At 51.5% G+C, this 26,796-nt stretch overlaps 1 protein-coding gene across 3 annotated transcripts; it reads right to left on the bottom strand.

Annotated features, from left to right (window-relative positions):
* Positions 1-10,042: 10,042 nt before the first annotated feature.
* Positions 10,043-12,834, bottom strand: ATP5MC1 (ATP synthase membrane subunit c locus 1). 3 transcript variants are annotated; one of them, XM_008271336.4, is made up of 5 exons: positions 12,504-12,834; positions 11,881-11,928; positions 11,044-11,121; positions 10,547-10,725; positions 10,043-10,262 (listed from the first exon to the last, which is right to left on the bottom strand). In XM_008271336.4, the coding sequence occupies exons 2-5, from the start codon at positions 11,917-11,919 to the stop codon at positions 10,148-10,150; spliced, it is 411 nt and encodes a 136-aa protein (XP_008269558.1). In that variant the 5' UTR covers positions 11,920-11,928; positions 12,504-12,834; the 3' UTR covers positions 10,043-10,147. The 3 variants fall into 3 exon arrangements, with proteins under 3 accessions (XP_008269558.1, XP_002719355.1, XP_051680849.1); XM_002719309.5 differs by having other exon boundaries at positions 12,434-12,544; XM_051824889.2 differs by having other exon boundaries at positions 12,386-12,516.
* Positions 12,835-26,796: the final 13,962 nt, after the last annotated feature.

The raw sequence follows: 26,796 nt of genomic DNA, 5'->3' as shown, positions 1-26,796 counted from the left end.
CACGTAGGTACAGGGGCCCAAGGCCTTGGGCCATTTTCAACTGCTTTCCCAGGCCATAGCAGAGAGCTGGATCAGAAGTGGAGCAGCCAGGTCTTGAAGCGGCTCCCACGTGGGATGCCAGCACTGCAGGCGGTGACCTTACCCGCTACGCCACAGTGCTGGCCCCAGAGAGATCTTCCATTCTCTGATTCACTTCCCAAATGACTGCAACAGCCAGGCTTAAGCTAGGAGCCTGGAACTCCATCCGGCTCTCCCCCATTGGGCAGTAGCAGGGGCCCAAGCACTCAGATCATCTTCCACTGCTTTCCCGGGCACATCAGCAGGGAGCCAGATCAGAAGTGGAGCAGCCGGGACTTGAACTGGTGCTCATAAGGGATACCAGCATCATAGGCAGCAGCTTAACCTGCTGTGCCACAACGCTGGCCCTGACCTTCTCTTACTTCTTGAATGTTAATGTTGTGCATCCATTGTCTATCCAGACTATGTTTTACTTACTTTTAAAAGATTGGAGAATTTTACTGGGGTATTTTTCTTTTTTAGTGAGGTGGTCAATGGTCCACTTCCTGGGTACCTCACACAGAACCCCCACAGCCAGAGACTTCGGAGGCCCAAAGATGGCCCGTGGTGAGAGAGGATTCCTCAGCGCTTCTCTTGTTCAGGACTGGGCTGTAACCAGTGCAGTCTGGTAGTGCTGGGCCAGGATCCGAAAACTTACCTTAGAGTCTGGGCAGGGAGCTCCAGTTTCTGGTCTGTGCCACATCCTTAGCTTCTTTGAAGCCCAGTTCTGCACCCAGAGGCTGGTGGGAGTCCCTGCCCCTCCAGGTGTTCCTGGCGTTGCTTCTGAAGCGGCAGGCGGGGAGCAACGCGGGCACCACACTGGCCCAGCTGCCCTCTCTCCAGGCCTTTGCTGCTGTGGTCTCTCTACCCACAGTGCTCCTTGGCTGTGCCAGGGGAAATCCTGGTTTTTTAACCTCTCTGAACCTCTGTTCCTCACCAGTCAAACTGGGAAATGATAGTAGCTACTAAGAAGAGGTAATGTGATAATGAGTGTACACAATGGCTACAGTAAATGTTTGCTTGTTATTATTCTTATTATTCTTACTCATCCCACAAAGCTGGCTGGGCTATTACTTTCTCTGCTAAGCCCTAACACTTCCAGGTATATTATTAGTATTATTATTGTTAATTAGTCATTTTTAATTACTCCCTCTGGTTTTCATGGCTGATTATTCATACCTCTATTAAAGCAGTACTACCTTTTAGTGGCTTGGTTACTCAACTGTCAACCGCTAGATATGACTTCCCCTAGGGCAAGAAGTGTGGGGCATCTGTCTTCGTGTCTCTGGGCTCTGACCTTCAGCGGATGCTGCAGGAATGGTGACGAGTGGAAATGAGGACACGGTAGCCAATTGCCCTCCCCTGGACAAAGACCTTGAAGCTTTTACCGCCTCCCCAGATATGCCTCGTTTCTTTCGAAAGAGCTGAGCCAAGCTTTCATAAAGTATCTGCAAGTCGGCGGGGCCAGCACTGTGGCACAGCAGGTTAACACCTTGGCCTGAAGTGCTGGCATCCCATATGGGCACTGGTTCGAGTCCTGGCTGTTCCACTTCTGATTCAGCTCTCTGCTATGGCCTGGGAAAGCAGTGGAGGATGACCCAAGGCCTTGGGCCCTTGCACCCGCATGGGAGACCCAGGGGAAGCTCCTGGTTCCTGGCTTTGGATCGGCACAGCTCCGGCCGTTGCAGCCATTTGGGGAGTGAACCATTGGATGTAGGACCCCTCCCCTCCCTTTCTGCCTCTCTTCTCTCTGTGTAACTCTTTCAAATTAAGAAATAAATTTTTTTTTGGCTGGTGCCGTGGCTCACTAGGCTAATCCTCCGCCTGCAGTGCTGACACCCCAGATTCTGTCCCGGTAGCGCCTCTTCTAGTCCAGCTCTCTGCTGTGGCCTGGGAGTGCAGTGGAGGATGGCTCAAGTGCTTGGGCCCTGCACCCGCATGGGAGACCAGGAGGAAGCACCTGGCTCCTGGCTTCGGATCAGCGCAGCGTGCCAGCCGTGGCGGCCATTTGGAGGGTGAACCAATGGAAGGAAGACCTCTCTCTCTGTCTCTCTCTCTCACTGTCTAACTCTGCCAGTCAAAAAATAATAGAATAAATAAATAAATATTTTTAAAAACAACTCTTTTTAAAAAAATCTGCAAGTCAGAGCATAAGCTGTCTGCGATGCTGGCATTCCATTATAGGTGGCTGTTTGAGAGAAACGGAGAAAAAAGGTCTTCCTTCCCGGCACCCATACTGGATGCTGGCGCCGCAGGCAGAGGATTAACCAAGTGAGCCACAGTGCCAGCCCCACCATTCCACCTCTGATCCAACTCCCTGCTAGTGTGCCTGGGAAAGCAGTGGAAAGGGGCCCAAGGAGATAGAGTTCCTGGCTCCTGGTCTCGGGCTCCTGGTTTCGGCCTGGCCTAGCCCTGCCTGTTGTGGCCATTCTTTCTTTTTTTTTTTTCTTTTCTTTTTTTTTTTTTTTAATGATTTAACTTATTTATTTGTGAGGTAGAGTTACAGACAGTAAGAGAGACAGAGAGAAAGGTCTTCCATCCACTGGTTCACTCCCCAGATGGATGCAATGGCCGGAGCTGGGCTAATCCGGAGCCAGGAACCAGGAGCCAGGAGCTTCTTCCTGGTCTCCCACGTGGATGCAGAGGCCTAAGGACTTGGGCCATCTTCTACTGCTTTCCCAGGCCATCGCAGAGAGCTGGATCAGAAGAGGAGCAGCCGAGACTAGAACCGGTGCCCATATGGGATGTCTGCAGTGCAGGCTGAGACTTTAACCCACTGCACCACAGCGCCGGCCCCCTGTAGTGGCCATTTGGAGGGTGAAGCCGCAGATGGAAGAGCTCTCTCCTCTCCCTTTCTCTCTGTAACTCTTTCGTATAAATTAATACATTTAACAGAAACTCTACAACTCAAGGCCTGGAGCTGCAGGAGATGGCAGAGGCTTAAAGGAGCAGCTCACTGGCCTGCCGCAGAACTCTGGGAGGCGTCTGTGCTGGCGGCCAGACCAGGAGAACAAGCCGGTGCTGCCGTGTCTAGGGCTCACTGATTTTCAAGGCAATACCTGGCTGCTTTCCCCGGACACCATGGCCAGAGGGCAAGAGTGTACTTTCTGGAGCCACGCCAATGGCCTCCAGGGATGGTTGACACAACCGAGTGGTCTCCCTCTAGGATCCAAGCCTCTCTCCTCCCCAGCACCAGCCTGCCTGGCATTGAGCCATCTCTCTGTGCAACAGCTTGCTCATGGCACCTAGCAAGTGTCCTCCCCCAAGGACAGGGGCTGGCAAGTGTCCTGGAGTTCAGGTCACTGCTGTATCTCAGCCCGTTCTAAAAAGATACACCGGGAAGAGCCCTCTCCCTTTGCTCAAGGTCCTGTGTCCAGCTGCTCTTGGGGGCAGTCCTTCCCCTCCAAGGCCCAGGCTTTTGTCTGGGCTCAATCCCAGGGAAATACTCCAGAGTGTCATAAATCCTAGACTGAAAGGGAAAACTGGACCTTAAGATTTTTTTAAAAGATTTATTTATTTATTTGAAAGTTAGAGTTACACAGAGAGAAGGAGAGGCAGAGAGAGAGAGAGAGAGAGAGAGAGAGAGATATCTTCCATCCACTGGTTCACTCCCCAATTAGCCAGAACAGCTAGAGCTGTGCTGATCCGAAGCCAAGAGCCAGGATCTTCCCCTGGGTCTCCCATGTGGATGCAGGGGCCCAGGGACATGGGCCATCTTCTACTGCTTTCCCAGCAGAGAGCTGGATTGGAAGTGGAGCAGCTGGGACTCAACTGGTGCCCATAGAGGATGCCGGTACTGCAGGCTTTACCTGTTGTGTGACAGTGCCAGCCCTGAATTTAATGATTGTATGTATAATAGCTATATTTGACAGTTTAATAATGTATTATGAGAGATCTATCATTAATACATCTTTTTTTAAAAAAAGGATTTATTTATTTATTTGAAATGCAGAGCTATAGTGGGAGTGGGAGAGAGCAAGGGAGAGATCTTCCATCTGCTGGTTCACTCCCCAAATGACCAAAACCTCCAGGGCTCAGCCAGGCTGAAGCCAGGAGCCAGGAGCTTCTTCTGGGTCACCCACATGGGTGCAGGGGCCCAGACACCCGGGCCATCTTCTGCTGCCCTCCCAGGTGCATCAGCAGGGAGCTGGGTTAAAAGTGGAGCAGCCAAGGCCAGCACCACGCGCAGTTGGTTAATCCTCCACCTGCTGCGCTGGCATCCCATATGGGCACCGGTTCTAGTCCCAGTTGCATCTCTTCCAGTCCAGCTTTCTGCTATGGCCTGGGAAGGCAGTAGAAGATGGCCCAAGCACTTGGGCCCCTGCACCCGCTTGGGAGATCAGGAAGAGGCACCTGGCTCCTGGCTTCGGATCAGCGCAGTTCTGGCAGTTGCTGCCATTTGGGGAGTGAACCAATGGATGGAAGACCTCTCTCTGTCTCTCTCACTGTCTGTAACTCTACCTAATAAAATCTTAAAAGAAAAAAAGTGGAGTGGCCAATATTTGAACTGGTACCCATATGGGATGCCAGCACTGTAGGTGGGGGCTTTAACCTTGTACACCACAGCACCGGCCCTCATTAATAAATTTATTACATGTATCTTATCAATGTATAACATTATTTGCATATATTATCTGTATTAGATTGTTTTGCTGCAAGCACACTACATTTTTTAAAAGTTAGTCACTTTCTTTAAATCTTTGTTTATTTATTTTTAAAAGTCAGAGTTACAGAGAGAGGGAGAGAGAGAGATCTTCCATCTGCTGGCTCACTCCCTAAATGGCTGAAATGGCTAGAGCTGGGCCAGGCTGAAGCCAGGAGCCTGGAGCTTTATCCATGTCTCCCACATGGGGGCAGGGGCCCAAGAACCTGGGCCATCTTCTGCTGTTTTCCCAGGCACATAGGTGGGGAATTGGATTGAAAGTGGAGCAGGTAGGACTCAAACCAGCAGCCATATGGGATGGTAGGTGGTAGCTTAATCCATTGAGCCACAACACTAGCCCCATAACCACCACTCAGTTTTGAAATTTCTTTTAAGTAACTGAGATTTTTTTTCTTTTAAGATTTTATTTATTTGACAGGTAGAGTTACAGGTAGTGAGAGAGTGAGAGGGAGGGACAGAAAGGTCTTCCATCCTCCCCAAATTGCCGCAACAGCCAGAACTGGGCCAATCTGAAGGCAGGAGCTGGGAGTCTCCTCCATGTCTCCCACATGGCTACAGGGGCCTAAGGACTTGGGCCATCTTCTACTGCTACCCCAGGCCATAACACAGAGCTGGATCGGAAGTGGAGCAGCAGAGTCTCGAACCGGTGCCCATATAGGATGTCGGCAATGCAGGCGGTGGCCTTACCTGCTACACCACAGTGCTGGCCCCTAAAATTGCTCCTTATCCTCATTTTATAGAAGAGGAAATGAAGGCTCAGGGATGACAGCATCCAAGTTAGGAGTTGGCAGGGCTGAGTTATACTTCTGTCTCCACCCCCAAGGCCATACGCTGCCACTGTGCTCAACTCGCACGGTCACCACCCCTCTGAAGAATAGAAAGAGTGGCCCTCTCCCAAGAACAATGCATCTCTGTATCCTCTCACAGATGTTGTGCGGGGCAAATGTTTGCTGCAGTGGTTAAGACACCACTTGAGGCCGGCACCGCGGCTCAATAGGCTAATCCTCCACCTAGCAGCGCCGGCACCCTGGGTTCTAGTCCGGTCGGGGCGCCGGATTCTTTCCCAGTTGATCCTCTTCCAGGCCAGCTCTCTGCTGTGGCCCGGGAAGGCAGTGGAGGATGGCCCAAGTGCTTGGGCCCTGCACCCCATGGGAGACCAGGAGAAGCACCTGGCTCCTGCCTTTGGATCAGCGCGGTGCACCGGCCACAGCGCGCTAGCCGTGGCGGCCATTGGAGGGTGAACCAACGGCAAAAGGAAGACCTTTCTCTCTGTCTCTCTCTCTCTCACTAGCCACTCTGCCTGTCAAAAAAAAAAAAAAAAAAAAAAAAGACACCACTTGGGACTCCAGCATCCTGTATCCAACTGCCTGGCTCTGCTTTGGATTCTAGCTTCCTGCGAACATGTACCCTGGGAGGCAGGAGTGAAGGCTTACATAGTTGGGCCCCTGCTACCCATGTGGGATACCAGGAGCTTCTGGATTCAGCCTGGCACAGCTCTAGCTATTGCTGGCATTTGGGGAGTGAACAGCAGCTGGGAGAGCTGTCTCTGCCACTCAAAGTGAAAATCAAACATTTTGCAGAAAGCAGAATGGTTCTTCCATGAACCAGTCTGTCGCTCCCCCTCTTCGTGGAGGAACGACACTAAACCCTGCCTAGGTTTCCTATCCGAGTCACGGCACCATTATGCCTCCTAAGTTTCCTATCCAAGTCACGGCACCATTATCCCTCCTAAGCTTCATATCTGAGTCACGGCACCATTATGTCGCTCCCCCTCTTCGTGGAGGAACGACACAGGACCCTGCGCTGTTCTTTTGTCTGCTCGGCCCTTCCCGGGTTTGCTGCCGTCCCTTCCACCTCCGTGGAAGGGCGGTGCCCCCTGCCACTTTCCCCACTTCCGCGGGGGAGTGGTACACCGCCGGCCGGCCGGCTCTCTCGGGGGCTGCTCAGATGTTCCTCAGGTAGATGTTCCTGGTGCATGTTGTCTCTCTCCTCCTTTATAGTCCTCTTCCACCAATCCCAACTCTGCTACCCACACGCCGAGTACGCTGCTCTCCTCCAATCAGGAGCAAGATCAGCTCCTGCAGCTCAATCAAATTGGTGAGAGGCAGCTGTGTAGAAGCTGTTTACTCCCTTCTCAGCGCCATATTGTGGGAGAGCAGATGCATAGAATAAGTCTTAATTCGAGTAACTTAGTCTAGTCCGAGTTGCTCCCCACACCAGTCCACAGACCTGAGGTAGAGCCTCAATGCCAAGGACCAACTAGCCTGGTCAGCCAGCATCCTCCCCTGACCCTGGAGGACTCCCTGGGCTTACCATCGCATTTGCAATTCAATTCCAAGGCTGTTTGGTGTAAGCAGTTAAGACTCTGGCATCCCACATCAGTTCTGGGTTCAATTCCAGCTACCTGACAGTATACACCTTGGGGTGCAGCAGGTGAAGTGCCTGGGGTCCTGCCACCCTCATGGGAGACCAGAATTGAGTTCCAGGCTCCTGGCTTCAGCCTGGCTTAACCCTGGCTGTTGTGGACATTTGGGGAGTGAGCAAGTGTATAGATCTGTGCTTCTGCAAAAAACAAAAAACTTCCAAAAACAAAAAACCAGTTTCCTAGAACTTCACTGGAAGATGTAACCACATTCCTTGGGGGATGTTCCTTGATTACCCCTGGAGGGTACTGACCTGGCCAGGAAGCCAGCGTGACATCCCAAAGGGTTACAGCCTTCCGTTTGTGTAACAGCATTACCAGTTAATCCACTGCTCCCTTGGCAGTACATTGGCTGCAAGTTCAACCTCAGTGCCATTCCTTCTCTTTGGCCTGGAGATTCCTGGGCTCCATTTCAACTGCTATCATTGGTTTGCTGTGGGCAGCTTAGAAGGTGTTACTTAGGGTGAAGAGGCTGGCAAGCAGGAGCTTATGGCAGACTTATATTTTTTAAAGATTTAAAAAAAAATGTATTTATGGAGTTACAGAGAGACAGAGAAAGGTCTTCCATCCCCTGGTTCACTCCCCAAATGGCTGCAGCAGCCAGAGGTGGATCGATCCGAAGCCAGAAGCCAGGAGCTAGGAGCTTCTTCTGGGTCTCCCACATGGGTGCAGGGGCCCAAGCACTTGGGCCATCTTCCACTGCTTTCCCAGGCCATAGCAGAGAGCTGGATTGGAAGAGGAGCAGCCAGGACAGGAACTGGCGCCATGTGGGATGCTGTACCACAAATTGAGGCTTAGCCGGCTACACAGTGCCGGACCCAGCAGATTGTTTTTGTTTTTTTTTTTTTTTAAATTTATTTATTTGAAAGGCAGTTACACAGAGAGGAGAGGAAGAGAGATCTTTCATCTGCTGGTTCACTCCCCAATTGGCCACAATGGGTGGGCTGTGCAGATTCGAAGCCAGGAGCTTCCTCCAGGTCTTTCCATGCGGTTGTAGGGGTCCAATGGCTTGGGCCATCTTCCACTGCTTTCCTGGGCCATAGCAGAGAGCTGGATTGGAAGTGGAGCAGCCAGAACTCGAACAGGCGCTCACATGGGATGCCTGCACTGTAGGCAGCGGCTTTTACCCACTACGCCACAGCCTCACCCCCAGACCGGTTTTTAATAGTGTGATCTTGCCACTCAGCCAGGGAACAGTTGGTAGGATCTGACATTGTCAGCAGTTGTTGGTACTTGGGGGCAGCTGGTGGGAAGAGGCTAGGGATCCCCGTACCCCACACACTGCCCAAGAGGGCCTCTGCACAGCTGTGAATTCTCTGGCCCCTGATATACCAAGGCTGAGAAATCCTGTGGTAGAAAGGCCTTGACTGTTGCAAGTCAGGACTTGGATTGGAACCTTGGCTTGTTGTCTGACCTTGGGCAAGTCATGGAACTTGTCAGAACCTTAGCTAGGTCAGCATAATGATAAGAACACAGAGCCTGGAGTTTTGAATCCAGGTTTCCCCAACCACGCAGGATGCCTCCCTGGTTCCTTCCTGGAAAACGCTTTCCTAGGGATGCTGGACGTTCACTGTGGGACATGCTTAGCACCGTGCCTGACACACGAGTGCTCGAATGTTGGCCTATGTTGTTACAACTGACGGCAGCCGCCTTGCCTTTTTCCTCTTGGAACATGGCACAGAGCTCCGGTACCTACCTGATGGCACAGGCTATTGTTCGCTGTTGTTTCTTCCCTGCCCATGCCCAGCCGCCAGCACCTGTTACCTCTTTCCCTCCCCAAGGCCCTCAGGAAGACGTGCAGCCCCTCAGCAGCTGCACGACTGTCTACGTTCTACATAGGCCTTCTCCGGATGTTTTAACTAACCTACGCTGCTACTTCCTTTCCATTGGAAGGAGTTCTAACAGTAATGAGGAATGTTCTCGGTGTTGCTGTGTCACAGAAGTTTTTGCAGTAAATTGAGGTAGAAGGTTTTCCCCACATGGGGCCCACTTCATGTAAGTTAGTATTCCTTTGGAAACCATCCAATCTGAGACAGACCATGCCCCCCGGCACCCACGGCTGGCTTTCTCTAGCCAGGGCTTAGAAGAGCAGTTGGTGCTGACCTGTCCGTTTAGCTCTGTCTTACCTGGGTTATCAGTTCCATGTTAGCCAAGCAGGGAGACCCTGGGTGGAGACTTCGAGACCACGAGGAAGATGCTACGGGAAGCCCTCTGGGCAATCTCTTACTTGGCACAACTCCCAGAAGCACCCTTTTTATCCTCAGCAACACGATTACAAATCCTCCAAGAACAGGGATGGTGTACCTTATCTGCTTTATTTGAGAACACTCAGACACTCATGAAAATGAAACAAGTGGGGCTACATACGGGCAAGCAGAGGCCTCTCTCCACCTTTAACTTGTACAACTTCTTTGGGACTAATTTTCCCTATCTACGCCTCCTTAATTGTTGGGTGATACAAATGGAAATAGATGGCACAACAGGGCAGTCATAGGTTTAGAATCCCCTATTCTGCCACCTTCCAGGTCTGTGACCTTGGAGGAGTCATTCTGCCTCCTTAAGCCCTGGGTCTCTCCTTTGCCAACAATGAAGAGCAGTCCTTATAATTCACTGGGTGGTGGAGATAACAAATCTCTAAACACCTGCTATAGCGCTTAGTGCAAATGAAGCCCTCAACAATGTCACATATCCGTGCAGTGGAGCTGACAAACAGCCCCCCCCCCCCCCCCCAGGATCACCACGTAGACAAGTCCACCTCCCTCCTGGGAGAGGAAAGGGTCCTCCCTGTCCCTGTCATCCTAGCCATGCTCCTGCTCAGCCTGAGAACTGGCTGACACAGTCCACCTCACACCTTCCCACCAAGGCCCTCCCCAAGGTCAAAGGACAGAGGCACGGGCATGTGGGTGTAGAGAAACGTCGTTTAATGGTAAAGTTCAGCGCACTCCAGCACCAGGATCGGCATGGAGTCCAACCAGCAGGAACAGGTGGCCAACTCCCATGGAGCCTCACATGGCGAAGAGGATGAGGAAGGCGACCATCAAACAGAAGAGCCCCATGGCCTCGGACAGCGCGAAGCCCAGAATGGCATAGGAGAAGAGCTGCTGCTTGAGAGACGGGTTCCTGCCGGGGACAGAGATCCATGACAGCCCGGGGACAGGAAGGGCGGGGGAGTGGGGTGTGTGCCGACTGGGAGAGGGCCTAGCCTGCCCACCTCCTGGGGACCGGGACAGGTGAGCAGAATAACACCTCGCCAAGTTGGAGTGAGCCCCGAGTGGACACACTTTTTAAAATTCGGACGCAGAGGCTGCTGGAGAACAGCAGCAGGTGGACGCAATCGACCTGAAGGCGCCGCCGCAACAGGGTGGGACTGACATGGGCGACGCTTTAAGCCACCCCAAACTGACCTGGCGTAGCCAATGATCAAGCTGCCAAACACTGTGCCGATGCCAGCTCCTGAGCCAGCCACGCCGACTGTGGCGGCCCCAGCACCAATGAACTTGGCCGCCGTGTCGATGTCCCGGGAGACAACGCTGGTCTGGAATTCCCGCCGGGCGACCTGGAGTGGGGAGCTGCTGCAGGGAGGCTGGCAGGAAGTGAAGGGAGGCAAGACAGCAGGAGACAGTGAGGCTCCAGGGCGGGTGGCCGACTCCACGCTCTCACCCCACCCACCACCGCTCTGAAACCACTGGCAAGCCATTAAGTACAGAGCCATGGGAGGCCTGAATTAGCCTGTTTTCAGACGGAGCTAGGGAAATCGTGTGGGTTAGGCAAACCTCACTTTGCAAGTTTCTCAGCCTACACGGTTCACCTCCAGGCCCTCAAACTATGGAATACCACAGGTTCTCTAATGCACCTCCCACTTAAACCTGGGGAGATTCTTCAAAGGGCCTCGCTTCCTTACCTGTTTAGGCAAGTCCTCTGGCCTGCTCAGGAAGGAGGCAGACACAGGCCTGAGTAGGCCCCTGGTACAACAGCGGACCTGGAAAATTCAGAAGGCACATCCCTCCACATTAGGCAAGAAAATAAATCCCGATTGCAGAGTTTTTGTCAAAACTGACCACATCATCACCAACAGAAAAAGTCTGGCATATTTCAAGGTCAACACATTTATTCCTGCTTCTACTACTGGTACAGCCAGCAGTGGCAACTGTCACCAAACCGCCCACCTAAGGGGCACAGACTCAAATCAGTTTCCCAGAATGGAACAGGAACCCACACTAATATCAAACCAGGTGCAGATCACCAAAGGCATGGGGGGATGGGCTGGGGTAAGGCCGGCCAGGATACAGCTACACACCCTGAGTGGAGTGGGGCTCTCCACTCCGTGAAATATTCTGCTCAACACTAGAATCACCTGGGAAGTCCTTAAAAAGGAAAATCCCAAAAAACATATGCCTGGTCTCCACCCTCATTCCCAGGGCCCGCTGTAATGATCTAGGGTGCAGCCTGAGCATCAGGTTTTCAAAAGCTCCCGGGATGAGTCCAACGTACAGCCAAGGTTGAGAACCACCCTTAGCGGGCCCCCAAGCCACACCGGGGGGTAAAGGTCAGATCCACACTCCCTGACAGCATTCCAGAGCCAAGAGAGCTTGGTTTACAGCCCCACGCAAACAGGGGTTACCTGCATCACAGCCTACAGCCTCCCCCCAAGCACAAGGACACCCCCACGTCAAAGCCGCTCTCCATTCATTCATTCCCGCATGCCTGACGCCCACATCACAGCGGCCCCGCAGCTTACCAGAGCTGGAGAAATGAGTAGCGACCCGGTGGCCTGCATTGTTTCAGTCTACAGAGGGGAAAAAATAAAAAAGCAATGGTGACATGGAGAGCCTGGCTGTTTGCTCACAGTGCGACCTTCGGTCGTCCCCTTCGTCCCGCTCTCCCTCCCTCGACCACTCCCTTCGTTGCACCGAGTCCCAGAGAGGAGGGCATTAGAGGTCAGAGGGGCAGCGCGGGCTCCCGGGTCCTCCACTGTCTGCGCGGCGGCTGTGCACAGGGAAAGCCACGAGATCGGAAGTAAAGGAAGGAGGCCCAAGCCCCAGGAGGGCAGTGTGGCGAAAGGGGCAGATCTCCCGGGAAGACTGGAGGCAGACAGCGGGCAGATGCTGCGGTCTCCTGCCCACCTGACACCGCTGTCCTCCACCCGCCCCAGCCGGGGCAGTTAGTCTCATTACCGTTGGTCATTTAATACGAGTGGATGAGGCTACAGCCTCCCCTGCCTCTCCCAGCCCTGGGGGAAATACCGTCCAGCCCACGAGCCTGCCGGCCGCTGGCTCCCGGCCCCGAGTCACCTGCACTCCCACTGCCCTGCAGCCCCTGCTCGGCCCACAGCGCTCGCCCCGCTCAAGGTGACTGACTCACCTCTCAGCGTTAGCCCTTGGTCGCAGCGACCAGCTCCCCCACCCACGTGTCCCGGGCTCCTTCCACTCTCATTGGCCGCAATCCTCGCGCGTTCCCATTGGGCAGCGTCATCAACTCCTCCTTCCTTATTGGCTTTCCTCAGCTCCTTCCTCTCTCTCCACAGGAGCTTCGTGGCAATCCCCGCCTCCATGCGGGTAAAGGCGGAGTTTCCCTCCGAGGTCTGGGCTACGATTGGTCGATCCCTGAAATGCTGGACCATAGAGTCGGCGGAACTCAGGGGTTCCACCAGCTCCCGCACAAAATGGCGACCAAGGTGGAAGCTGAAGAAAAAAGGCGTGGGAGAGATGACCGGACGTCTGACGCAGACAGACACATGACCTTGGCCCGGAGCCTCCATTCGGGCGCTCAGACGCCGGGGCGCGCTGCATGTTGGGATTTGTAGTCAGGTGGGAGTCCCCAAGGACAGCGGAGATCCCGCGAGACGTTGCTCCCCTGGCGGGAGAGCCGACGCCTTTGCCGCAGTTCCCACTCCGGTGATTGGTGGCCGGCTCTGCTTCCGCCATGGGGAATGAGGGTTCCCCAGTGGCCGGCGTGCCGCAGTGGGGCTCTGCCGGTGTTCAGCCGCCGCGGGCTGCGGGCCCGACGTCATGTTTTTTTTTTTTTTTTTTTTTTTTTTTTTTTTTTTTTTTTGACAGGCAGAGTGGACAGTGAGAGAGAGAGACAGAGAGAAAGGTCTTCCTTTGCCGTTGGTTCACCCTCCAATGGCCGCCGCGGCCGGCGCGCTGCGGCCGGCGCACCGCGCTGATCCGATGGCAGGAGCCAGGAGCCAGGTGCTTTTCCTGGTCTCCCATGGGGTGCAGGGCCCAAGCACCTGGGCCATCCTCCACTGCACTCCCTGGCCACAGCAGAGGGCTGGCCTGGAAGAGGGGCAACCGGGACAGAATCCGGCGCCCCGACCGGGACTAGAACCCGGTGTGCCGGCGCCGCTAGGCGGAGGATTAGCCTAGTGAGCCGCGGCGCCGGCCCCGACGTCATGTTTTAAAATGTACTTGGTATAACTGTAAAACAATAACCCGAGAGAGAAACCAGAGCAAAAGATGGGAACAGGCCATTCACTAAGGAAGAAGTGTGAATTGCAGAGAAAAATATTCTGCCTCTGATTACGAGGACTAGAAGTTTAAACCCATTTCGCCCTTACTGAAAGAACGGGATTCTTGCTAACACAAGCCAGGGTGTCTGCTGCAACTGCTGGTGAAAGTATGAATTAGAAAACCTTCCTCGAAAGCAATTTGGCAAGATTTATTCAAAGGCCTTGAATGAGCCATCCCCTTTGACCTAGCGATTCTTGATTCTTGAGTAATTGAGAGCGTTTAAGCTCTCCACCCTCTTTGCTCCAGTAATTTTTTTTTTTTTTTTTTTTTTTTTTTTGACAGGCAGAGTGGACAGAGAGAGAGAGACAGAAAGGTCTTCCTTTTGCCGTTGGTTCACCCTCCAATGGCCGCCGCGGCCGACACACTGCGCTGATCCGATGGCAGGAGCCAGGTACTTCTCCTGGTCTCCCATGGGGTGCAGGGCCCAAGCACCTGGGCCATCCTCCACTGCACTCCCGGGCCACAGCAGAGAGCTGGCCTGGAAGAGGGGCAACCGGGACAGAATCCGGTGTGCCGGCGCCACAAGGCGGAGGATTAGCCTAGTGAGCCGTGGCTCCGGCTCCCCAGTAATTTCACTTCTAGGAACCTACCCTGAAGAAATGATCAGAAATGCAAGGATTCTGTTAAAAGGAAGCACCTTGCAGAGTTTATTGAAATTGGAAACAAGTAAATGTCCCAGCTGCGGTAAATGGTTAAATACATTACTGTGTCTTGGTGAAATAAGCAGAAACAACACATGAAGTGAAACCATGTGTGTGAACTTTCCTACTGAGAGACTCTGCTGTAGGACATGGCAAACGCAAAACCATGTAAGGCACTGTGGAAAATACAGGCGGAAAAAGATTAGAAGAACATAAAAAAATATTAATAGTTTACTATGGGTGATGTAAGGTTGACTCATTTTATGAGTATGTATTAAATTTATTGTAGAAAAACACTTAAAAGTACACTAATCTGGTAAGGCAGAACTCTGTACTCCTAGGAAAACATCTTAAGATTGTACAGGGCCTTAAAATATCCTGCCAGCGTGGGGTAATGGAAAGTGGCGTTCCGAAATCCCACAGACTTGCATTCCTATCATGTCTCGCCATGCACCTGGCATGTAATGCCAAGAGATTACCAAGTCTCTCTGGGCTTTAGTCTTGTAAACACCATTTACTGAGACCCTCCAAATGACAAACACCCTGATAGGTGCTTTCACTTATTGTATGATTTTAAGCTTTATTTATTTATTTAAAAGACAGACATAGAGAGGGGATCATCCATCTACTGGTTCACTCCCCAAATGCCTGCAACAGCCACCGCTGGGCCAGGCCAAAGCCAGGAGCCTGAGACTCCTTCCTGGTCTTCACGTGGCTGGCATGGACCCAACTACTGGAGCCATCACTGCTGTCTTCCAGGGTGTGCATTAGCAGGAAATTAGAATTGGAAGCAGGGCCAGGACTTGAAGTACTATGCCAAACACCTGCCTTTGCATATGATTTAGCCCTTACAACAGTCCTCGGGGGTGTAGGTATTACCACCAGCTTCTCTTTCCAGGTTTCCCCATTCTACAGAGTATCTCTCAAAAAGTAAAGTTCTTGTTTGAACCCAGGTTTATCAGAGTTACACAGAGAGGAGAGGCAGAGAGAGAGAGAAAGGTCTTCCATCTGATGGTTCACTCACCAATTGGCCGCAATGGCTGGAACTGTACTGATCTGAAGCCAGGAGCCAGGAGCTTCTTCCGGGTCTCCCACACGGGTGCAGGGACTCAAGGACTTGGGCCATCTTCTACTGCTTTTCCAGGCCACAGCAGAGAGCTGGATCATAAGTGGAGCGGCCATATGGGATGCCGGTGCTTCAGGCCAGGGCATTAACCTGCTGTACCACAGTGCAGGCCGCAAGCACAAGCTCTTTTAACAGTTTTGTGAAACTGACGAATCTATAAAATAGGGTTGATGTTACCCACCTTACAGAAATACAAACGCCAGGCACGTGTTTGTGGTCCTTTCCGTTACTGATGTAGAACAATTTATATTTTCATGTGGATCATTCCCGGCTTTGTGTACGTGTGTTTTTTTTTTTTTTTTCACATGTATATTTGTCACACATCACTATCCATTCAAAATTGTCAAGTTTATCCTGTGACCTACTGGAAAGTAGGCAGTTCAGTGTCATGTTTAGAATGTACATTGTGGAGTTCAATAAGCAGGATTCAAATCCTGGCATTACCACTTACTACTGTGTGATTTAAGGCAAGTTTCCTGACTGCTCTAAGACTCCATGTTTGGGTCTGGTGCTGTGGCATAGCGGGTGAAGCCGCTGCCTGCAGTGCCGGCATCCTATATGGATGCCAGTTTGAGTCCTGACTGCTCCACTTCTGATCCAGCTCTTTGCTGTGGTCTGGGAAAACAGTAGAAGATGGCCCAAGTCCTTGGGCTCCTGCACCCACTGTGGGAGACCCAGAAGAAGCTCCTGGCTCCTGACTTCAGATTGGCCCAGCACTGGTCACTGGGGCCATTTGAGGCATAAACCAGCTCATGGAATACCTCTCTCTGTCTCTCCCTCTCTCTGGCTGTAACTCTGCCTCTAAATAAATAAATAATAAATCTTTTTAAAAAATGGGGCTATGGCATTTTCAGCAGGACTGTTACAAAGAGTAAATGTGATAGTGTCATGGCCATGCATTTTTTATTACTGATATAGAAAGTCTGGGTGAACCAAGGGAGGATGTGTGAAGTGGAAGGTGGCTGGGAAGCTTCAAGTCCAGGCCTGATATCTTGGGAGTTACAGCAGCTGGCTTCCAGGAGGCCAAAGAGCTTCTGTCGCAAAGCTGAGGATTCCTGGGAAGGCACAAATACTTTTGACAAGTGGGGCAAAGGGTGAACTTGTGGATAATAAGCCAGCAGGTCCTGATTTTTTTTTTTTTAAGACTTATTTATTTGACAAAGTTACAGAGAGAGAGAGAGAGAGAGAGAGAAGACAAAGAGATCTTCCATCCATCCACTGGTTCACTTCCAGATGGCTGCAATGGCTGGAGCTAGGCCAATCCGAAGCCAGGAGCCAGGCAGGAGCCAGGAGCCTCTTCCAGGTCTCCCACGCGGGTGCAGGGGCCCAAGGACTTGGACCATCTTCTACTGCTTTCCCAGGCCACAGCAGAGAGGGACTGCTATAGCTATAGCAGCTGGGACTCGAACTGGCGCCCATATGGGATGCTGTTACTGTGCCGTAGTGGAATGTTCTTGATGTCACTGTTTCACAGAAATTTTTGCAGTAAATTGAGGTTGAAGGTTTTCCCCACACGGAGCCCACTTAATATAAGTTATCATTCCTTTAGAAAACATCCCAATTTGAGACAGACCATGCCCCCAGCACCTCTGTGCTACTTCTGTCTGCGGCTGGCTTGTTCCCCCCAGGGCCGAGAAGAGCAGATGGTGGCTTAACCGCCCCTAGGCCCTGGTTTTCTAAGGCGTTTTGGATTCTAATTTCAAAACCCATCTCTTTCACCTAAAGTCTTAGCTCAGATCCTCTCTCATTATTTATTTGGGGGGGAGGGAGACTGCTCTCATCCTCTGGTTCATTCCCTCAGATGTGTACAAGCCAGGGAGCCTGGGACTCAATTCAGGAATCTTGTGCAGATTGGTTGACAGGAGCCCAGTCACTTGAGCCATCACCACTGGCTTCCCTGACCAGCACCAACAAGAAGCTGGAGCCCAGGCAGTCTCACATGCGACAAGGGCTCCCAACCACTAGGCCAAATGCCTGCTCCCACCTCTTTCTTTCTTTCGAGCCTTATTCCTTAACTTTGACTTCAGGAATTCAATTCAAGAAACATTTTTAAGTATGTAACATATTCCATGCACTGCTCATGGTGCTGGCAGTACAGTGTACTAGGAGTCTTCAAAAGTTCATGGAAAATACATATTTAAAAAACCATATAGGGGCTGGCGCTGTGACATAGTGGGCTAAGCCTCTGCCTGTGGTGCCAGCATCCTATATAGGGGCCAGTTCGAGGCCGGCGCCGTGGCTCAATAGGCTAATCCTTCACCTAGTGGCGCCAGCACACCGGGTTCTAGTCCCGGTCGGGGCGCCGGATTCTGTCCCGGTTGCCCCTCTTCCAGGCCAGCTCTCTGCTGTGGCCAGGGAGTGCAGTGGAGGATGGCCCAGGTGCTTGGGCCCTGCACCCCATGGGAGACCAGGAGAAGCACCTGGCTCCTGCCTTTGGATCAGCGCAGTGCGCCGGCCGCACCGGGGCGGCCATTGGAGGGCAAACCAACGGCAAGGAAGACCTTTCTCTCTGTCTCTCTCACTGTCCACTCTGCCTGTCAAAAAATGAAAAAAAAAAAATTCTTTAAAAACTAAATAATTTTCTCAGCAATGTGCCTTGCTGAGGAAATTCAGTCACCTAGGTTTACTCCATTGTGAGCAGCTCCAGGGAAAGCTAGCCATTGATTCTTATGCTAAACAGGCCTCTGAGGCAAATTAAGTCAGAAACAAGAAGCTAAATTTTCAGAAAAGTGAGATAATACAGATAGGACACTAAAATGTATCAGCTTTCTTAGAGAATCAGTTTTGAAGTGACAGATGAAAAATAGGAAGCATTCAGTAAAATATGCAAAAAATTAAAAAAACAAATAATTAAAACCATTACGTTAATCAGTATCATAATAAAATTATTAACGAAATACAAAAAGGGGAGGACCTAACTTCAACCGGAGAGAAGCAAGGAAGAGCTTTGGGGAAAACAAAGCTGGGTTTTGAGGATGAATGTGTGTGCTTCAGCTGGGCGGACCAAGGGTGAAGGCGGGGATGCGGTTACCGCAGGCGCACCGGACGACAGGTAGGAAACCACCACAGGTTCCTTCATCCGTAGAAGTTAAGAAAAGTCCACCTTAGCTTAGGACAATAATTTCTAGAAGCTGAGAAGGGTGGGAGCAGGGGAGACAGAGGGAGGTGGGATAATTGATACAACAACAGAGCAGTCCTAGGTCTCAGTGTGGCGCAGCAGTGAGGCGAGTATAGCTCCCAATAATGCGTCATGTTCTGTATGCAGACCTGGGAGAGGAGCCCGGTAGGTGCCAAACAAAGAAAAGATAAGGGAAGGGGGTGGTCATCCTGGTTTGCTCAGTTTATGCTGTATACATGTGTGCAATATTGCACTGCACACCATAAAAATGTGCAAGTATCGCATGTTGATAATTTTTTAAAAAATTTAAATAGATAAAAAACACAAAGGGAAGTTGGTTCCAACCTTATGTCTCCATGCCATGGTTGGGGGGAGAGCTCAGGTCAGACTGTGGCGCTCCCATTTCTGGTGATATTATTAGACTCAGTATTTTGAAAATCCTCCTGCCACAGCACATGAAAATGCTACGTAGAAGATGACAATTATACTTTTGACAGCTAGGTGTTGTAGATTATACCCAAATGACCAATTTTCCCCAGTCCAACCCAACACCTCCCCAGCTGGTGATGAAGGACTCTGTCACAGCTATGGTGACAACACAGAGAGCTTTTATAGGGGGAGGCTGTTGCGTAGAAGGGGAGAGACGGAGGATGTTGATAACTGCTAGCTTTAAATGCAGAGCTGAGCGTTCAAGAAAGTAAAGAAAGTCCTTAGGGACCTCAGACACAGAGAATGCACGAGTGGAGCAGTAGACATGGAATTCTGCACTGCAGCTGCCGGGGCTGGGAGCACAGGGGCTGGGGAAGGGGCCGTCAGCCAGGGAAATCAGGTGGTTTCAGTGTTCAGCCCCCATGGAGACAGAACGGCTTGGGTCTGTGCGGGATGGAGAATTGGAACAGAAATTTCCAAATAAAGATCCTCTAAAGGCTATAGCTAGGGCAGGCGTTTGGCACAGCAGTTGAGACACCTGTATCTTAGACAAGAGGGTCTGGTTCGAATCCCAGCTCTGCTGCTGCTGCTTCTTCTTCTTCTTCTTCTTCTTCTTCTTCTTCTTTTACAGGCAGAGTGGACAGTGAGAGAGAGAGACAGAGAGAAAGGTCTTCCTTTTGCCGTTGGTTCACCCTCCAATGGCCGCCGCGGCCGGTGCACCACGCTGATCCGAAGGCAGGAGCCAGGTGCTTCTCCTGGTCTCCCATGGGGTGCAGGGCCCAAGCACTTGGGCCATTCTCCACTGCACTCCCTGGCCACAGCAGAGAGCTGGCTTGGAAGAGGGGCAACCGGGACAGAATCCGGCGCCCCGACTGGGACTAGAACCCCGTGTGCCGGTGCCACAAGGAGGAGGATTAGCCTAGTGAGCCGCGGCGCTGGCTCCAGCTCTGCTTCTGATTCCAGCTTCCTGCTGATGGCTCAAGGACTTGGGTCCTGTCCCATGCTTGGGAGATCTGGATGGAGTTCCTGGCTCCTGACTTCAAGCCTAGCCTAGCCCTGGCTGTTGCAGGCATATGGGAAGTGACCCAGAAAATGGAAGATCTCTCTGCCTCTATCTACCTTTCAAATAAAATAAAGTCAATCAAAAATTTAAAAGGATGGGAACTGGTGCTGTGGCACAGGTTAATCCTCCAACTGTGGCACCAGCATCCCATATGGGCACTGGTTCGGGACTGGCTGCTCCTCTTCTGATCCAGCTCTCTGATATGGCCTGGAAAAGCAGTAGAAGATGGCCCTAGTCCTTGGGCCCCTGCACCTGTGTGGGAGTCCCAGAAGAATCTCCTGGCTGCTGGCTTTGGATTGGTGCAGCTCTGGCTGTTGCAGCCATTTGGGGAGTGAATCATCAGATGGAAGATTTCTACCTCTCTCTCTCTCTACCTCTCTCTCTCTCTCTCTGCCTTTCTTCTGCGTAACTTTGACTTTTAAATTAAAAAAAAAAAATTAAAAGGATGTAGTCTTTGAAAGGAGGATCTTAAAAATCCATCCAGGGGCCAGTGCTGTGGCAAAGCACAAAAAAACACTGCCTGCCATGCTGGCATCCGCAGTGGGTGCTGGTTCAAGTGTTGGCTGCTCCACTTCCAATCCAGCTCCCAGGTAACGGCCTGGGAAAGCAGCAGAAGCTGGCCCAAGTACTTGGGCCCCTACACCCACATGGGAGATCCAGATGAAGCTCTTGTGTCCTGGCTCCCAGCTTTAGCCTGGCCCAGCCCTGGCCATTATGGTCATCAGAGGAGTGAACCACTGGCGCTCTCTCTCTCTCTTTCTCTCTCTCTGTAACTCAGATCAAAAAATTAAAAAAAAAATCCATCCTTGGTCGGCACCGTGGCTCACTTGGCTAATCCTCTGCCTGCGGTGCCAGCATCCCAGGTTCTAGTCCCGGTTGGGGCACCAGTTCTGTCCCGGTTGCTCCTCTTCCAGTCCAGCTCTCTGCTGTGGCCTGGGAAGGCAGTGGAGGATGGCCCAAGTGCTTGGGCCCTGCACCTGAAGAACCTTAAAATCAAACCAAGATGGAGTGACTTAAGCTAATGCTATTAAAAATAAGAAGTCACCTTTGCCCCAAATAAAATTAAAGTTTAAAAATTATAGCCCTAAACTTTTTCCCCCAGAGCTAAAATTAGGTGCAGCTATAAAAATAAGGGACCCTATGCTTAGCTAGCTGAGACACTTGCGCCTGGCTGTGCTAAGACCTAACCTGTTTTGTATGCCTCCTAATACTCAGATAATGGTGTGGGAAGCGGGACGCTGCTCTCCCTCCAGGGGAACGAAGGGAGCGAGACGTCGTCCCCCTCAGGGTGAACAAGATGACGCTGACAGGGAAAGGAACTGCTGAAGAAGTAAACAACAAAATGGTGACGAGGTGCATGCCTCCCATGTGATCCCGTAGCTGATTGGATAGAGGATGCATGCCTTTCACATGATGAGCTCACTGATTGGATGGAGGACGCATGCCTTTCACATGATCAGCTCACGGATTGGACAGAAGGCGCATGCCTTTCACATGATCAGCTCACGGATTGGTCGCTGCGGGTATATAAACCGTGTGGCTCTGTGCTGGGGGCGCTCTCTGGACTCCTGAGTTCAGGAGGCCCTTCTGCGCAGATGCCGAATAAATCCTCTTGCTTCTGCATCAGCCGGTCTGGACTCTGAGTCTTTGGGGTGTGCCTCTCGATGTGTTAGCATCCTCACTCAGAGGGTCTAACACACCCACATGGCAGACCAGGAGGAAGCACCTGGCTCCTGGCTTCGGATTGGCGCAGTGCACCAGCTGTAACAGCCATTTGGGGGTGAACCAATGGAAGGAAGACCTTTCTATCTGTCTCTCTCTCTCACTGTCTAACTCTGTTGAAAGAAAAAAAAATCCATCAATAGGGAGGTAGCAATTTTTCTGCCTATTTTTGGCTTTAAGTATTAATAAAACAGAATTGTTGGTTCTTTTTTTTTTTTAGATTTATTTAGTTATTTGAAGGTCAGAGTTACACAGAGAGAGAAAGAGTGTCAGAGAGAGAGAGAGGTCTTCCATCCGTTGGTTCACTCCCCAACAGCCAGAGTTGCGCTGATCTGAAGCCAGAAGCCAGGAGCTTCTTCTGAGTCTCCCATGCAGGTGCAGGGGCCCAAAGACTTGGGCCATCCTCCACTGCTATCCCAGGCCATAGCAGAGAGCTGGATGGGAAGTGGAGCAGCTGGGACTCAAACCAGTGCCCATATGGGATGCTGGCACTGCAGGCAGCAGCCTTACCAGCTACACCACAGCGCCAGCCCCCGGTTTTATTTTTTAAAAAATATTTGTTTCTTTATCTGAAAGGCAGAGTGACAGAGAGAGAGAGAGAGAGAGAGAGAGAGAGAGAAAGAGAAGCAGAAAGAGACTTTCTATCCACTGGCTTTCCCTCTAAATGGCCTCAATAGCCAGAGTTGAGCAAGGCCAAAGAAAGAAGCCAGAAACTCCATCCTAGTTACCTACATGAAGGCAGGGGCCCAAGAACTTGGGCCACCATCTGCTGCCTTCCCACATGCATTGTCAGGAAGCTGGATGAGAAGCAGAGCCCCCAGGAGTTCAACCAGCTTCCAATATAGGATGGTGGCGTCATTGCAAGGGGCAGCCTAACCTGCTATGCCCAATACCAGCCCTTTTTTCTTGTTGGTTTTACTTTATTTTAAAAGATTTATTATTTTTATATTTGAAAGTCAGAGTTACACAGAGAGAGGGAGACACACACATACACACAGAGAGAGAGAGAGAGAGAGAGAGAGAATTTTTCATCCTCTGGTTCACTTTAATGGCCACAATGGCTGGGACTGAGAATGAGTCAGGCCCAAGCCAGGAGCCAGGAGCTTCTTCCAGGTCTCCCATGTGGGTGGCATGAACCTGACCACTTGGGTCATCCTCTGCTACTTTCCCAGGATAGGAAGTGGAGCAGACGGGACACAAACTGGTGCCCATATGGGATGCTGGCACTGCAGGCGTCCGCTTTATCCATTATGCCAAAACACCGGGCCCTTTATGTTGGTTTTATTTACTTATTTTTATTTTTTTATTTTTAAAATATTTATTTATTTATTTGAAAGGCAGAGTTACAAAGAGGCAGAGGCAGAGAGAGAGGTCTTCCATCTGCTGGTTCACCCCTTAGATGGCCGCAATGGCTGGAGCTGTCCTGATCTGAAGCCAGGAGCCAGTAGCTTCTTCTGGGTCTCCCACGTGGGTGCAAAGGCCCCAGGACTTGGGCCACCTTCTACTGCTTCCCCAGGCCACAGCAGAGAGCTGGATGGGAAGTGGAGCAGCCAGGACTCGAACTGCTGCCCATATGAGATGCCAGTACTGCAGGCAGTGGCTTTACTCACTGTGCCACAGTGCTGGCCCTGTTGGTTTTAGATTTAAATCTATACACTGTGGTCCAGGAATGCACAAGCAAAGGAGCCGGCATAAAGCGGTTCTAGACCAGGGATGTCCCTGGGTGAAACCATGTCAACTCCTCTGGATGAGTGCAGGATTGCCACAGTCATGGAAAGATGATCTCCAAGGAGGAGCAAACCCCAGTGAGCAGAGAGCAGCAAACAAGCGGCAAGAATTTCAGATACTATTCATACAACCCTGAGATGACAAGTACAAAAGCAGTTATGTGTAGTGATTAAAGTTATGGCTGCTGGGTTTTAGTTAAGGTCATCTACTTACCCTTCATGTGATCATAGCCACGTTGAAGAACTTCTCTGGCTGCTTCATTTCTGATCCAGCTCCCTGCTAATGACCTGGGAAGGCAGAGGAAGATGGCCCAAGTGCCTGGGCCCCTGCCACCCATGTGGGAGACCTGGAAGAAGCTCCTAGCTCCAGCCTGGCCCAGCCCAGGGAGTGAACAGTGGATGCAAGAGCTCTCTTTCTCTGTAACTCTTTCAAATAAATTAAATAAATCTTTTTTTTTTTTTTAATTTGAAAGAGTTACAGAGAGAGGTCAAGACAGAGAGAGAGAGAGGTCTTCCATCCACTAGTTCACTCCCTAGATGGCCACAATGGCCAGAGCTGCGCGGATCCAAAGCCAGGAGCCAGGAGTCTCCCACGTGGGTGCAGGGACCCAAGGACTTGGGTCATCTTCCACTGCCCCTCCAGACCATAGCAGAGAACTGATCAGAAGAGGAACAGCAAGGACTAGAACTGGCACCCATATGGGATGCCAGTGCTTCAGGCCAGGACTTTAACCCACTGTGCCACAGCGCTGGCCCCTAAATAAATCTTTTAAAAAAAAAAAAAAAGAACTTGTAGAACTGAAAAAGGAGCGAGGGGCAGGCAGTGTGGTGCATCAGGTTAAGGCACGGCTTGGGACATGCACCCCCGTAGCACAGTGCAGGTTTGAGCCTCAGCTACTCGGCTCCCCAAGCAGCTTCCCGCTCGTTCCTCCTGGGAGGCAGCACATGGGGACTCAAGTACCTGGGCCCCTGCCACCCGAGTGGGAGACCTGAACGGAGTTCCTGGCTCCTGGCTTCGGCCTGACCTAGTCCTGGTTGTTATGGGGATTTGGGGAGTGAACCAGCAGGCGGACTATCTTTCTCTTCCTGTCGTTCTGCCTTTCAAGTAGGAGAAAACAAACTAAAAAATTTTAAAAAGGAAAGTAAATGTAACTTTACACATGAGAAATCATTAATTTGTTTAAACGTGTGTGCCTTTACTGCTGGGCAGGCTGCTCCGAGAGGCTGCAGCGGGAGGAGTGGGTAGCCCCGTAGCCCCGTGGGCCCGTGGCGGGCCGGCCATGCTTCGCAGCCTTGTAGGTGATGGAGAATTTGCCTAGGTAGTGGCCGACCACCTCGGCCGTGATTTCCACCAGCGTGAAGCTCGAGCCCGGTTCGCCCACCACCCACAGCAGGAGGACCACACCCAGCAGGGGTGTCCCCCACCCCCGCTTCCGGCCTCTCGGTGGGAGGCCCCGCCTTCTTGGCCTTGCGCAGGCGCGTCAGTGGAGAGCGCGGCTTCCGGCGCAGGCCCCGGCTCAGTGCCGCCGCCGCGGGGCGCTGTGCGGCTGCTCGGAGGTCCGCGTCGTGGGAAGCAAACTTGCCGGAGGTCCGCTGCTTCTGGGGCTCCGCTTCCGCCATCTTGTCGGCTTCCTGAAACTGGTCATTTAAATTAAGGAAAATTACTTAATAGACTAACGGCTGATTGGTCATAGCTGAAGGAAGAAGTAGCAGGCTGGAAAAATGGATCTGAGGAAATGATTCAGAATGAAGCACAGAGAAATAAAAGATAAAAACCTATGGAGCGCTCCCACTCTGCACCTGAGAGACGACGCACATGAGTGCCCTTCCTGCCACCTTTTCGTTTTTCGCCTTTTCGCCTCCGCACACGGAGAGTGGGTCTTCCCCACTCAGTCTGCAGATACCTGCGTGAACACCCAGACACCGTGCCGTCCAGGAATCCCTCAGCCCAGTCACGTTGACACCCAAAATCCATCGCAGGAGGCTAACGGACCTGGAAGGCAGCAGGAGACCTAACATCCCTGTCAACCATCCGCGAGAGAGAACAGGAAATGGGAAGGCGGCCATGGTTGACAACACAACAGCTGGAAAATGTGCGGACTTACATGAGTCCTCAGGTTTAGAAAAGGCAGCAAGCCCCAAATAGGATAAATATACAGAGGAAGAAACCCACACGTATTTTCATGGTAGTGAAACTACAGACCATTCCACAAAGGGAAGATAGGGAAGACTACCAGAGGAAAAACAGTTATCTACAGTAGGAGACTTCGCGGAGGAGGTGAACATTTGAACAGAGATGAGGAGCAGGGGGAGGGCAGCTGTGGGGTTATCCAGGGAGATGTGTTCCAGGCAGGAAGAACTGCTAGTGAAAAGGTTGTGTGGCATGATTGACACGTTGTCCAGTTTGAATGGAGAGGAGGGAGCAAGAGGGAGGGCCCCTGGAGATGAAATCAGAGACTGTGACGGGGCAATGGGAAGGGGAGGCAGGGCTTATGAGTCCTGGCCTTGTAACAAGTTAGGCTTTTACTCCGAGTGAAACAGCCAATAGAGGGCTTGGGTAGAGGAGTAACATAATCTGACCTATCTTTTAAAATGATGACTCAGAATATTGGGGTGGGTGGGGGACAAGGGTACAATCAGGGACATCATTTGTAGGTTATTGTTAATAATCTATAAGAGATGATATGTTGAGCCCACACTGTGGCATAGTGGGTGAAGCTGCCGCCTGCAGTGTTGCCATCTCATATGGGTGCCGGTTGGAGTCCCAGCTGCTCCACTTCCAAAATAGCTCTCTGCTATGGCCTGCAAAAGCAGTGGAGGATGGGCTAAGTCCTTGGGCCCCTGCACCCACGTGGGAGACCCAGAAGATGCTCCTGGCTCTTGGCTTCCGATTGGCCCAGCTCTGTCCTTTGTAGCCATTTGGGGAATGAACCAGTGCATGGAAAACCTCTTTCTGTCTCTCCCTCTCTCTGTAACTCTGCCTCACAAGTAAATAAATAAATCTTTAAAAAACAAACAAACAGAAAGATAGTCTCCTAGTGACGTCCGGTCTTCTAGTTTAGGTTGAGTCTTAGCGCTGTGTGGCTCACGTCATTACTGGACTAAATCATAAACATAACTGCCAGCTGCCTTCACCCTGTGCCCACAGGGGCTTCCTTCCCTGCAGCAGAGGGCTCTGACCGCAACAATCAGCTCAGACTCGTGGGATACTTGGTTCACATATGCAGGGCAGTACTGAGATTTCTTTGAGCATCTCTTCACTGAATTCCATTTTATCCACACTTAGGCCTTCAGTCTAAGGATTTCAGTCACTGGC

The sequence above is a fragment of the Oryctolagus cuniculus genome, chromosome 17, assembly GCF_964237555.1.
Source record: "Oryctolagus cuniculus chromosome 17, mOryCun1.1, whole genome shotgun sequence".
NCBI lineage: Eukaryota > Metazoa > Chordata > Mammalia > Lagomorpha > Leporidae > Oryctolagus > Oryctolagus cuniculus.
This window is presented reverse-complemented; position numbering and strand designations above follow the sequence as displayed.

Excerpts from the sequence above, each read along its gene's own strand:
- ATP5MC1 (XM_008271336.4), bottom strand. The coding sequence starts at position 11,919 with ATGCAGGCCACCGGGTCGCTACTCATTTCTCCAGCTCTG. Across the intron at positions 11,122-11,880 it reads TACTCATTTCTCCAGCTCTG|GTCCGCTGTTGTACCAGGGG; the intron begins GTAAGCTGCGGG and ends TGAATTTTCCAG. Across the intron at positions 10,263-10,546 it reads TTGATCATTGGCTACGCCAG|GAACCCGTCTCTCAAGCAGC; the intron begins GTCAGTTTGGGG and ends TGTCCCCGGCAG.